The sequence below is a fragment of the Penicillium atrosanguineum genome, assembly GCF_028827265.1.
Source record: "Penicillium atrosanguineum strain IBT 20685 chromosome Unknown utg000002l_segment0_segment0, whole genome shotgun sequence".
Lineage (NCBI taxonomy): Eukaryota > Fungi > Ascomycota > Eurotiomycetes > Eurotiales > Aspergillaceae > Penicillium > Penicillium atrosanguineum.
The window spans coordinates 3,783,924-3,797,043 of record NW_026623134.1 but is presented as its reverse complement, the minus strand read 5'-3'; the positions used below and the strand labels follow the sequence as shown (position 1 = coordinate 3,797,043).

At 48.7% G+C, this 13,120-nt stretch overlaps 7 protein-coding genes across 7 annotated transcripts; 3 read left to right on the top strand and 4 right to left on the bottom strand.

The window, feature by feature from the left end:
- Nucleotides 1-114: 114 nt before the first annotated feature.
- N7443_003197 (isopenicillin N synthase family dioxygenase) lies at nt 115-1,143 on the bottom strand (the record flags this gene model as incomplete). Its single annotated transcript, XM_056883253.1, has 1 exon — nt 115-1,143. The coding sequence occupies one exon, from the start codon at nt 1,141-1,143 to the stop codon at nt 115-117; it is 1,029 nt and encodes a 342-aa protein (XP_056745094.1).
- A 414-nt stretch (nt 1,144-1,557) lies between these two features.
- On the top strand, nt 1,558-2,373 carry N7443_003196 (uncharacterized protein; the record flags this gene model as incomplete). Its single annotated transcript, XM_056883252.1, has 1 exon — nt 1,558-2,373. The coding sequence occupies one exon, from the start codon at nt 1,558-1,560 to the stop codon at nt 2,371-2,373; it is 816 nt and encodes a 271-aa protein (XP_056745093.1).
- Nucleotides 2,374-2,602: 229 nt separating this feature from the next.
- Nucleotides 2,603-3,478, bottom strand: N7443_003195 (sulfotransferase family protein; the record flags this gene model as incomplete). Its single annotated transcript, XM_056883251.1, has 1 exon — nt 2,603-3,478. The coding sequence occupies one exon, from the start codon at nt 3,476-3,478 to the stop codon at nt 2,603-2,605; it is 876 nt and encodes a 291-aa protein (XP_056745092.1).
- Nucleotides 3,479-4,281: 803 nt separating this feature from the next.
- On the bottom strand, nt 4,282-5,790 carry N7443_003194 (aldehyde dehydrogenase family protein; the record flags this gene model as incomplete). The annotated part of the gene is made up of 1 exon (XM_056883250.1): nt 4,282-5,790. The coding sequence occupies one exon, from the start codon at nt 5,788-5,790 to the stop codon at nt 4,282-4,284; it is 1,509 nt and encodes a 502-aa protein (XP_056745091.1).
- Nucleotides 5,791-6,454: 664 nt separating this feature from the next.
- On the bottom strand, nt 6,455-6,957 carry N7443_003193 (VOC family protein; the record flags this gene model as incomplete). Its single annotated transcript, XM_056883249.1, has 3 exons — nt 6,455-6,577; nt 6,629-6,837; nt 6,894-6,957. 3 exons carry the CDS (start codon nt 6,955-6,957, stop codon nt 6,455-6,457), a joined length of 396 nt encoding a protein of 131 aa, XP_056745090.1.
- A 915-nt stretch (nt 6,958-7,872) lies between these two features.
- N7443_003192 (GMC family oxidoreductase) lies at nt 7,873-9,770 on the top strand (the record flags this gene model as incomplete). The annotated part of the gene is made up of 2 exons (XM_056883248.1): nt 7,873-8,091; nt 8,151-9,770. 2 exons carry the CDS (start codon nt 7,873-7,875, stop codon nt 9,768-9,770), a joined length of 1,839 nt encoding a protein of 612 aa, XP_056745089.1.
- A 1,007-nt stretch (nt 9,771-10,777) lies between these two features.
- N7443_003191 (uncharacterized protein) lies at nt 10,778-12,169 on the top strand (the record flags this gene model as incomplete). Its single annotated transcript, XM_056883247.1, has 1 exon — nt 10,778-12,169. The coding sequence occupies one exon, from the start codon at nt 10,778-10,780 to the stop codon at nt 12,167-12,169; it is 1,392 nt and encodes a 463-aa protein (XP_056745088.1).
- Between the last annotated feature and the right edge of the window lie 951 nt (nt 12,170-13,120).

Below are 13,120 nucleotides of genomic sequence, written 5' to 3'. Positions count from 1 at the left end.
CATGAATATTCCAATGTTGGTTGAAAACCCGCCTGTCAGTCAAGCGCTATCTTCCCTCCTCTCACTTTACTCTGTGCACCGCTTCACACACTTTCAATCCGCCTCCAAGCCCAATCAGTGCTTCTTCTTGCTCATGTTGTAACTCGCCATAGTTCGTTGAATCATATGCTCCTCAACAGTAGGCGCCTTCTCCTCACCAACGCCCTCTCCATAAGACTTCTCAAGCTCATGCAACTTGAAATCAACATTCCCATCAAAGAAATAAACCACACTGAACCGGTCCGTCGGATTCTTATTCAGGACCCGATGAACACTGCTCTTGTAAAGGCCGCCCGTGAGACGGGTGACGATATCGCCCATGTTAATCACATAAGCAGCCGGGTTCGGCGGCACTTCGATCCAATCCCCCGTTTTGCTATCTTGGACTTCCAAACCCGGGTGTTCGTCCTGCAAGAGCAGAGTTACGGCACCGAAGTCAGTGTGCGCACTACTACCCAGCTGACGCTTCTGAGCTTCACCTTCCTTGGCGGTTGCTGCCGGGCGCGTGGGTGGGTAGTGCAGGAGACGCATGGGGCAAGCGGGATCATTGGCCTGGATCTCGTCGAAGACATTCGGCCCATAGGGCAGGGTTGCGGCGATGAGGTCAAGGACCTTATGGCAAAGCTCAGCCATAGCCTGATAGTACTTCTCAATGGGCTTTTTGAACTCATCATGCGCCAGCATCTCGACCGGGGGGTAGACATTGGAGCCCATGAAAAAGCGACGAGCTTGGACAAGCGGGTCAGAGGGCTCCATGTTCTGGCCAATGAAGAATCCTTCTTTCAGGTCGGGAAGAACGTCGTCCTCGTACAGTTGGGTCCCCATCAGGTCATATCCGCGGAACCCAATGTTCTTGGCGGCGTTGAGGTCGGTTTTGACCTCTAGAGGGAGAGCGAAGAATTTGGCGGCCGCCTCGAAAACATCCTTTTGGAGGCTTTCAGGGACGCCGTGGCCGGTCATTTGAAAAAATCCGGTTGAGATGCATGCTGCGCGGACATCATCGATTACTTGCTTTGCTTCGGAGCTGGAAGGGTCTTCGAGGAAGGGGGTGATATCAACCGAGGGGAGGTAGAAGGACGAGGAGTTGGGGGCAGCGGAAGGCATGATGACGGTATAGAAGGTAGGTACTGATCGGTTGGTGATATTGACTACGATAATTCTTTATCTTTATCACTGAAGTGCTGCAATTTGTATCTCATTTCAAACAGGTTTAGTGGTAAGCTTATCGGCCCTATATATTAGGCTCCGGGGAGCGTCGCTCAGGCGGACTTTCTATCCGGCGGTTCGTTTCCGCCAACCCAGAATTTTGGCCCCAGCGGACGATTTCTGGGCAAACCTGAGAAGGCCCGAGTGGTCCGACTTTGTTTTAAAATGGTGTTGACTAGGTCCTAGGATGATGGCGGTAGAGTTTTATCTCCGATCATACATGAGTCAGAGGTAAATACCTCGAACGGCTTTACCCTCTGATATCGAGATAACTCTCCGTCGGAATCCACTTATTTTCCCTACACATTCAAGATGAGGATCGAACACACAATCATGGTCAAAGAAGAATCAAATCTCCACCTTCCACGCATCCTCTGCCTACACGGCGGCGGGACCAACGCGAGAATCTTCCGCGCCCAGTGCCGAGGAATCGTCCACCGCCTGAAGGACGAGTTCCGCTTCGTCTTTGCACAAGCACCGTTTTCATCACCTGCAGGACCAGATGTACTCTCTGTGTACAGTCAATGGGGCCCATTCAAATGCTGGCTACCACAATCTCAACACCCCCAATATCCTTCCCTTGAAACAGTTTCACTCGTCGACAAGACTCTTGAAGATGTCATGAGACGCGACGATCTGAAAGGTGCCACTGGTCATTGGGTTGCTGTTCTCGGATTCAGTCAGGGAGCCAAGCTCGCTGCAAGTCTATTATACCGACAACAAGAAGGAAGATCAAATACCAAGTTCCGATTCGGGGTTCTTCTGGCGGGCAGTGCACCCTTGGTTTTTCTGGATCAAGACTGGGAATTATTATCTGTCTTCAAGTCTCTACCGAGAACATTGGACCTTGATCCTGTTCTGACTATCCCAACCATTCATATGCATGGCTTGCGGGACGAGGGAATACATCGTCATCGGAAGTTATTTGAGTCTTGCACACCTAATACTTCGAGACTCATTGAATGGGATGGCGATCATCGTGTTCCGATCAAATCTAAGGATGTCGCACTTTTGGTGCACCAAATGAGAGAAGTGGCAGATGAGACGAGTGGCGGGAGAAATAGTGTTCTAGTTTCTCTGGATGTGAAAACACTTGTTTCCTGCCTCGAGATCGAGGTCGAAGCTTAAGGGCTCTAAAGAGGAAATGAGAGCTAAGGCCGATATCGCCTTACGTATCTAGACAGTAGAAGCTTTCTAAGAAGCGTTATAATAGATCGATTACATGCGCAATAGAAGATAATATAACACCTTAAAAATGCCTAGATTACCGGGTTTCAGAATAAATTTGAGAAATTAATTATGCTAGTAAAATGGTGGAAACTGGTATGGATCCATACTGTAATCATTGAGATCCCTCTCATTGCTCGGGTGGAGATAGGTACCGAAGATAAGCACCGACACTCGCTACCAAGGTCCCAATAAGACAGGCCCCGAAGACAAGCATGTTCCTGATAGCCCGTTCGTGATGGGTTTTCATGGTATTGGAGATTCGTTCTGCCCAAGCTTTTGGTGGATTGCCATCAGGGAATTCTTGCTGAGGTATATTCTTGCCGAGGAATTCGCAGAGTGGCTCCCAACCATCCTCCACGGACCACTCAAGTAACCTATCTTTAGATAAGCCTAGTCCTTTCACTAGAGCAATGTGTTGTTCGTAGACCCATTTGCCATTGGAATGGAAACTACCACGAAAGAAACGTGGCATCATTGTGCGACACATCGTTTGTCGAATCCAAAACAGGTCGGCGCTAAACCAACTCTTGAACCAGTCCCAGTCAATTGGGTTTTTATCGAAATAACCCATAGTTTGCTGCATGCTGGAGTACCAGCTTTCAAGGTCTCGTCGAGTGTTAAGAATGACCTTTGCGTTCGGATACGCCGCAATAAGTTCGAGCGCGAATTCTGCCGCCATAAGATCGCTGACACCGACGCAATCACTCAAAATTGTGTCGAAGTCCTCGGCGGTCAGTTTGCTACTTTGACCAGCAATTGGTTCTGTGTTGTACTTCTTCTGCAGAAGGCGATAAATACCCTCTAGAGATGATGGGGGAAGAATGGTGTCAAAGCCATGGTGGGTATGCTCGAATCCGAGTATGTGTAGTGCGTTGCGTAGTGAGTCTGTTCCAGACCGGGAGATACCCACAGCCAGAACTTGCATAGGCTCCTTGCGTTTGTTCGATGTTGGATGAGGGAGACCGTAGAGGTAATGAATGACTGGATCGGGAATGGGGATCATCTTCGAGGGAGAAAGAGGCTGATTAAATCGATCAATTGTTAGCCACGGTACATTGGTCTTCGAAATTCGCAAGCACGCGGGACACTTAGCTTTATAGCCCAATGAGTCTGATGCGCCAAGAGTGTCCGTGCCGAGCGCACCATGAGGCCTAGACGGGAAAGCGGGGGTTGGCCGCAACTTGTAAGAAACGTACATCTGGACTTGCCTCAGTGTTAGTCACGACGCGCAAGGAAGCCAGAGAGCATATACACTGAACATTTTCCTCAAATTTTACAACATTCAATTGCAATTCAGAGCTCCCAGGAAAGAATGCGCTAGCAGCAGAGATTCAAACTCGGTTCTCAACCCACAAAACTGTCAGATCTACATTCATTCTGTAAGTAGAGGATCGTGACTGTACTGCTTCAATCATGAAGTACAACTAAGAGCTCGATGAAAAGAAACGGCAATTTGGGATTGTTTGTAGCCTAGAGAGCCTACTTCTCCCACAGGACTAATTCAACCACTCTTACACATATCTCCATATTCAGTTATCCCTCTCTGGCAGGGATCAATGCTCGATAATTAGTTCAGTGGGTCCTGATTAACCTTTTCAGTCATGCCTTGGTGTTTCTCTATTATGAAGGTAGGTAGGTAGCGTAGTGGTGGAACGCATGACATAGTAGATGAAGTTCCATTGTCTGAATAATGCTCTCTAAGCTTATTGGGTGGTGATTCCCGATGTCTTCAGATCGCCGAAGTAAACGTCGGAAACTGATGCAATTATGTTTCTAGCGTGAATTCAGACGATATCATTCTTCGTACTACAAAACGTCCGCAATAACCCTCCACTGGGGCAAAGGGGCGCCCATTCCACTGGGGTAGCGGATGTTCTTGATGGAGCTCCATTCTCGCAGAGTTCCAATCCAGTGCTCCCTTCCGTGTCCACTATCCTTAGCACCGCCGAATGGCGTACCAAGAACTCCCCGGTAATAGTTGTTGACGAGGACCACACCAGCCTCAATACGACGAGCAACGCGCATGGCACGGCTAAACTCGGTCGAGTAGACACCCGCAAACAGGCCATAACGCGAAGCATTGATAATTTCAACTGCCTCATCCTCAGTCTCGAAAGAGCTGACACATGCGACGGGGCCGAATATCTCCTCCACTGCGACAGCCATGTCGGGAGTCACATCGGCGAACAAGGTAGGGGGCACAAAGAACCCATCTGCAAGATGCGCATCCGTGGACACAGTTCCCTGTGCTGCAAGACGGGCACCCTGGCTTTTGGCTAGCTCGATTGCTTCGAGGACTTGTTGCTTACGCTCGCGCGAGACAACGGGGCCAACATGTGTGGTATCGTCGATGCCATCGCCTGCCTTCAACTTCAACACTGCGGCGGTCATTTTCTCGACGAACTGTGGGTAGATATCCTTGTGCACTAGAAGACGCGATGAAGCGGTACAAGCCTCACCCTTGTTGAAATAGGCGCCTTCGATAGCATCGCGAACCACGACATCAAGGTTTGCATCTTCGAACACGACGAAGGCATTCTTACCACCCAACTCGAGGGCCGTGGTTGTGAGGGTTGATCCAGCGGCCGATGCTACCTTTGCACCGACTGCGGAAGACCCAGTGAATGATACCATCTTGACCAAGGGGTGGTTGACAAGAGCTTGGGGAACCTCGGGTCCCAGTCCAGGAACGATCTGAACGACGTCCGGAGGGAACACTCCCTGCAGGATCTCGACAATTCGGATCGCAGTCAGCGGCGCCTGCTCGCCTGGTTTCAAGATCATCGTGTTTCCAGCAGCCAGACAAGGAGCCAGCTTGCCTCCAACATGGATAGGAGGCCAGTTGAACGGGATGATACCCGCGCACACACCGAGCGGCTCATAGATGATGGCCGAGTAGATGCTACCCTGATCAAAGAACTCCGAGGGTAGCTTATCCGCGATCGATCCAAAGTATTTGAAAACTTGAATCAAGAAGAAAATGTCGATGATTGCGTCCTTGAACGGCTTTCCATTCTCGAGGCACAGCAGGAGAGCCAGCTCCTGCAGATTCTTTTGAATTTCATCTGATGCGCGCATCAGAACACCGCATCGCTCATTTGGGGCACGTGCTTTCCAAGCGATGTAGGCTGCTTGTGAGGCTTCGATAGCTGCGTTGGTTGTTTCGGTATTGCCCGCTTGGATTTTGGTGATGGTCTTTCCAGTGGCTGGGTTCTCGACAGCAAATTGAAGCGAGGGATCGGTGCATGACCAGCGGTAAGTTGACACCTCTTCGAATTTGGCCAATATCGCTGCTGCTCCTTGCGCGACCGCCATTTTTGCTGTATTGAGTGAAGATGATCGAAAGTTGTTTGGTTTTGCGGGAATGGATTAATTGATGGGCGGAAGAGGATTATGCTTGAGGAAAATGTTCCTTTTGAATGCGCAGTTGAGATCGACTTGATATCTGGGTCTATATTTTTAACTGATCCCTCTCAATAATATTCCTGTCCTTGGAATTCTAGACATCTGGGAAGATAGTACCATGAAATACTCCGGGGGCCCCCTAAGAAACTCCGTAACCCCGCCATGTCAGATCTAGGTAAGGTACCTTAGGTACGATGCTCGGCCAGGGAGCTAGTGGGGAGTTAAAATATCACTGCATATTTATTGAGCAAATAGAAAAGCTACTCTCTTGCAGATGCATATAGAAATGACCTGGTTCAACAGGCAGATCCGTTGAACTGGTGGGCCAGGCGTCACTCGTTTCATTTTCTCCTCCACATTCGTTACCCGTATGCTCAAGGTCAATGAACACAAAATCTTACGCTACGAAGGTCCTCAAATACCTTCATTTAATGGTCACTTGGGTGTCCCGAAATACGGAACATTCATGCACAGAGAGAGAACTTTGCAATCAAAGAGAATCGTTATATCCACTATGTAATAACAACAACGAACAGTAGTTATACGGCTATATAATCCATATCATTGCAAGAATTTACTTGTTGTAGCTGTAAAGTGCCTGGGCATTACCCTCAGAGTCTTGAAAGTACTGGTAGAACGCCCGGTCCCCCTCCGCCTCCTTCTCGCCAAGCTTCTTCCCGCCGTTCGCCTCAATTTTCTGTACAGCATTAGCCCTAAGTCTCGACTATCTGATAAAACATAACCTCACCTCAATGGCAGCCTCAATATCATCTACATAGAGGTAGATTTTGGTAGATCCAGAAGCAGCAAGGTCTCCCTCGGGAATCTTCTTGATGATTCCGCCGCCAGGGAACATTTCGCCAGCGACCTTAAAGACGAGCAGGTATTCCTCGGGGGCACCGACATTGGTCTCAGCAGAGAATGACCAGTTGAACACGGCGCTGTAGAAGGCGGCGGCTAATTTTGCCGTGGGTCAGATCAAGCAACGCCAAGTCTCAGGTCTATTGACATACCACGCTTTGTGTCCTTGACGGGGATCTCGAGGCCAACGGGTGTTCCAGTCGCAGGGATAGGCATTTTGACAATTCTCACTAGTACAGTGTCTTTATTCAAAAGGTTTTGATTGAGGGGTGATATTAAACACTGTTCATGGGGATGTTCACTGATATTTATTTCTTGCACTCAGGTTGTGGCTAAGGAACACAGATTAGCAAACAATCTCTCAACTTGGTGTAGACTCACCAATGCGGACTCGGTTCGGATATTCAAAATTCACATTCCGAGGTCATGAAAGGTTTCTATTTCTCCGATTTCTCTTAGGGTCTCTGGAAATCGATCGTGGCAACGCGCCACGGAGCGAGACCAAGTCAGGAACCCGGGACGCCTAGACTTCAAAATAATGGGTTGGCACCAGGCAATGATAGCGTAGAGCACTACCCGAACGTTTCATAAGCGTCGTCATGCTCCCTAGTTCTTTCTTCTATCGTGCATAAAGTACGTAGATCTAACCCCGGTAAATCCGCCTGGAGACCTCTCATATCGACAGAACAACTTACAATAATCGCAACTGATCTTTGTGCAAATCAAAAGATAGTGGATTACATTTGGTCTCTTTCTACTAGTAATGGCAGAGAATATCTGAGCCTCGGAAGTCGAGATGCCACCCGGGACTAGCACAAGTTCTGACAGCTCTGTTGGTTGCCTTCTAACGGTTACAGCTTTATCATGTTACCATGACCTCTGCCGTCTGATTTACTTCAGCGGATCAATCACCCCTTACTCGTGAAACAATAATTGAATCGGTAAGATTCTAACGTGAACTATGTTGCGCTCCATAAAGCCGGAGTAATTATCTAGCTTACGGCCCCAATTGTACCCCGCCCTTGTAGATAATCCATTCAGCCTTGATAGAAGAAGTATCATTCTTCAATTGACATTTATTTGCAGCAAACTCTAGATATCAATTTGTATGAGACAAATACAAGCGCGAAAATGACCTTCCCTGACGACCAATTCGATTTCATTATCGTTGGAGGTGGAACTTCGGGCCTAGCTGTGGCGGCCCGCCTATCCGAAGATCCGAATGTACAAGTATGCGTGCTTGAAGCTGGCAAGTCACGATTGGGAGATCCGAATGTCGATATGCCGACAGGTGTTGGGAAGATGTTGAACAATCCGGAATATGACTGGGCGTTTCAGAGTGTGCCTCAAGTGAGTCTGCTTTTGTTCGGAATTTGATTTCCAATATTTAATAAGGGTCCCATATGCAGAAAAATGCAGGAAACCGAGTCTTCCACCTTCCTCGCGGAAAGATGCTCGGTGGCAGCAGCGGGATCAACTTCATGACCTATACACGCCCATGTGCTCAAGATATCGACGACTGGGCAAACGAGCTGGGACTCAAAGGCTGGTCATTTGCAGATTTGCTTCCTTACTTTCAACGTCACCAGCATATTGAGAAGGAGTTGAAGAATATCGCGGAGCGCGACACGGACGCTTCCCCGCTAGACTATAATCTGCATGGATGCGATGGCCCAATTCACACATCTTTGCCAACTTGGCATGTTCCATTCGAGGAGCCCCTTCTCAGTGCCCTTGATCATGAGTCTGGTCTTTCACGACCCGTCGAACCAAACAACGGAGAACATCTCGGCTTTTTCCGATCTTTCCTCTCCATCGATCGCACGGGGAAGCCGGTCCGCAGCTATGCCGGAAATGGGTATCTGGCCCCCGTACAGGACCGACAAAATCTGCGAATCCTCACAGAGGTGACAGTCACCCGTGTCATACTAGAGGAAGACATAAATGGCAGCCTGCTGGCAAAGGGAGTTGAGCTGCTGCAGACAGGCATGACACGGAAGCTGTTCCCTAAGAAAGAGGTTATCCTCAGTGCTGGATCATTTCAAACCCCTCAAATCCTGGAATTGTCCGGTATTGGGGACCCAGCAGTGCTGGAGAAGGCCCAAATTCCGTGCGTCCTCCCCAACCCGCATGTCGGAAATAATTTGCAGGAGAAAACCATGTCTGTGGTTGTCTATGAGTTGGGACCCGGCGAGATGTCCCTAGACTCACTCTTCATGGATCCCACATTTGGCATGAAGCACTTCAAGCTCTACAACGAGGAGCACACCGGTGCAATGTCAGGTTCCGCGAGTCTTATGGGTTTCCTCCCATTCTCATCCCAGGTCAATGACGCAGAGTTCAACAAGCTGCTCTTGACAATGGATAAGGGGTCAAAGCTTTCATCGCAAGATGCCGAGTTTCAGGACAAGCAGTACAAGGCAATCGCCGCCCGCATGCGCCAATCTACCTCGGCTGATATCCAAATCGTGGGCTCACCCGCCAATTTCAATATCGCTGCTGGCTTTGAAAACTGTGCCAAATTGATTTCCGGGCCCCCTGGAGACAAGCCCTGTTACGCGACAATTGTCAGCAACATGTATCCTCTGTCCCGCGGCAGTGTTCACGTGGTTTCTTCCGATCCGTTAGAGGCCCCAGAGATTGACCCGGGATTCCACTCCCACCCAGCCGATGCGCATGTCCTTGCAGCCGGTGTTAAGTTTGCTGATCGGGTTTTCAAGTCGGTACAGCTCGAGGGCAAGGTTGGAAAGCGAGTCGATCCGCCTCCCGAGGTTGACCTTGACGATGAGAATGCGGCGCAGCAATTTGTTCGTGATCGTATCGTCAGCTATCACCATGCATTGGGCACTTGTGCTATGGGCCAGGTTGTGGATGAACGGCTCCGAGTGAAGGGTGTGCGAGGGCTTCGTATTGTGGATGCCAGTGTTTTGCCGATGCAGGTGAGCGCAGCTATTATGCCGACTGTTTATGCTGCCGCGGAGAAGGGAGCGGATTTGATTAAAGAGGATCACTCTCGTCAGTCCTCGTGAGTTGGCAGGATTATTCAATTCGGGATAGTCAATTTGAGATTCTCTTAATCTTGTATGTGCTTTACATTCGAAAGTTTTACTTAACGAGGAATGTTCACTCAATTCACAGAAGGCTGCTTAGCTAATCTTATTAACCAAAATGGCCTAACGTAGTGGAATCATAGTCTTTCGGTGCTGAATGACACTTCTGTTCTCTTCAAATGTTAATAGTATTGGATCCCATGCAAACCACATGAGATGAGTAAGCACTTTCGCACGACACCCCAAGGTCTAAGCATGTGCGTGAAAGATACTCCGCATTGAATCTCCGTAAGCCATTCTACCCCGGTCCACTTTATAGGTCATATTCATCCAAGCCACTGTGGAGATGAAGACAAACTTTATCAGTAGTCAGCATCGCAATCAAACTATATTACCCATGCACCTGCATCAATCTTAGCCCGGCCCTCGATTTCTGTTTGTCGCAGGAAATGCGAGAGGCACAAAATTTCAGGTCTTATAGTGTAGAGCCAGCCGTCTTCGGTCTGTAAGTGAAATCAATCAATAAAAAAACAAAGCATGAATCATGGCCTAAAAACGGCTTGCGTCCTCATTTCTCTCAAAGACCCACAACGAAGAGTTTTCATTTTCAGGCCTTGTTGTTTTGTTGTCCTTCCCTTGCTCTGACTCATATTAAAACGTGAGCGCCGACGCAGCTTCAATGATGGATACTCCGGATCGAATCTCCGCAGCCGTTCTTTTTTCCGCCCCTTTCTGCGAAAGATTGTTTGCCAAGACACAAGTAAAGTTGTATAGTGAAGGCTATCACGGATAGGGGGTGGCAACATGATCTTGATGCACACAGTGTGGACACAATCACTCCGATCAGGAGCCCTAATGCAACGTTTTTATCCTGTCACACAATAAGGCTGAATGCCTCAGGCCTCAAACGACATCTGATGAAATAAAGCGACGGTATTGACCGAATGAACGGAAATCACCTTTATAAACCGCTTTGACCGACCAAGATGCATACACGCGTCACCTTGGTGGCTTTTGCTGCCCTTTTCACTATCGCCTCCGGTACTGGCGACGAGTTTGATTCGACGAACTACGACGCCAAGGACATCATTACTAGAGACGTCGCCGTGATTGGAGGTGGCTCATCTGGTACCTATGGGGCTGTCAATCTTCATGTGATGGGCAAAAGCGTCATTCTCATCGAAAAGGAAGACGAACTTGGAGGCCACGTCAACACATACACGGATCCAAGTACTGGGGAGACAACCAACTACGGGGTTCAGACATTCTGGAACACAACAACCACATGGAACTACTTCAAATTGCTTGGCATCTCCGGTGAAACTTATTCGATTCCCTCGCTTACCAGCGCATTCTACGACTTTGCTACAGGGCAGCCGGTGGCAGTCAGATTAAGCACCAATTTCACCTCATATGCCTCCCAGCTTTATAATTATCCCTACCTTGAGTACGGTTGGGATCTACCGAGTCCTGTACCTGATGATCTTGTCTTGCCATTCGCCGAGTTTGTCACGAAATATGACATTCCCAGCGCCTATACCATTTATTTTTATAGCCAAGGCCTTACAAGCTTCCTACAGCAAATAACCATCAATGTCTTCAAGATGTTTGACTCTACTCTCCTGGCCGGGTTAGCAGGTGGCGATGTCGTTCCGCCAAACAATAACAACAAGATCATATTTGAGAAAGCCTCCGCCATCCTAGGATCTTCAAATATCCTTCTCTCTTCGAAGATTATCGCTGCTAAGCGACCGCTGAAAGGTTCCGAAGTGCTTCTCGTCGCCAAGACGCCGTTGGGAAACAAGCTCATCAAGGCTGCCAAGCTTCTTATCAGTATCCCGCCGTTACTGGATTATATGCAGCCCTACGATCTCAGCGAAGCAGAGATATCGCTCTTTTCCCAGTGGACTTACAGCAGTTACTATACTATGCTGGTCAACCAAACTGGTCTTCCATCTGGGTATCGGTTCATGAACGCCAATTCAAGCAGCTCGACTTGGAATATTCCTGAATTACCTGCTCCGTATCAGATTACCGAATCCAATATTTCTGGACTGTTTTACGTCTGGTATGGTAGCCCAACACCTCTCACTCAAAGTGAGATCGAATCCGATGTGAAGGCTGTGATTGGGAGACTGCAGGCGGCAGTAAGCAATTCTACTTCTTGTCCATCGCCTTTGTTTGTGGAGTTTCGTAGTCACACTCCGTTTAAGCTGGAAGTTTCTAAGGAGGCCCTGAAGGGCCGCTTTTATGATCACTTGAAGAGTCTACAGGGGCACAGAAATACCTGGTATACTGGTGCTGCATTCATTTCTCAGGCTTCTGGTGTTCTTTGGAACTATACGCATTCTTTGTTGCCAGATATCGTGGCGGAATGATGGCTCGGTTCCCTGCAGTGGGTAACATCAATACCAGGAAATCCGGAGTGGTTGAGATGCCAATAAATCGAGTGACTCTGTTATTTTCCAAGTATAGTTTCTGTGGCTTGAGCACTTCATTTCCCTCTTTTCACCCCTTTTCCTATCTGTAGGGGTTCCAATGTTAAGGGTCAAGGGGGTTTTAAGACATGACCCCTAACGAAAATCAAATGAAGCACGTATTTCACATAGGGCTGATCAGCAATTATGGGTCTTGTGTGGACGGCTAGTCAAGCCATAGAGTCGAACGATCACGACGCCAAACGGCAGCTTGCGGCTGTGATCTCCAGAGAATGCACGTTCTCAAAGAAATTAAGGATCGGGCGCTAGCGCTAGCGATTGCGGGCCGAAAACATGATCGGCTCGGAGTATCAGCTCGGAGAAACAGTCGGAGAAATAATACGTTGCCCAGGGGTCCGGCAGCCGACTGATAGGGGCCAATACTACTTCGCCCACAGAACAAGGATTCGCCGAGCCGGCGGTTGCGGACTCGAATGCAACAATTACTAAGTGCTTACTGGATGTATCTTCTTTCATACGGAATCCGATTTATTCCATGGGTGAGAGGTGGGATGTCCCCGGGCTCTTAGTCTCGGGAAGAAATTTGAAATCAGGCACGTCGATCACAGGGGTCCTAAGGCTTAATGGAAGAACAGTAACATTCAACTTTAACCCGAGCTCCACCATGTGTTAAGCTGTTCTACCAATCCGCCAGCTCCATGCAAGGCGCCATCCCAGGGCGCGATCGTCTCTATTGGCGCCGGCCCTGAAAAGGAGGATCGGTATCTCGGTCTCCGTGGGTGCGATGTTTTCATTTTGTGCAGCTGGTCTTTCATCTTATCTCCGGGGAAGTCTCTAATAAGATACTGCTTATTATAAGAAGTAAACATTTTCTGCTTGCTAAGGACCTCC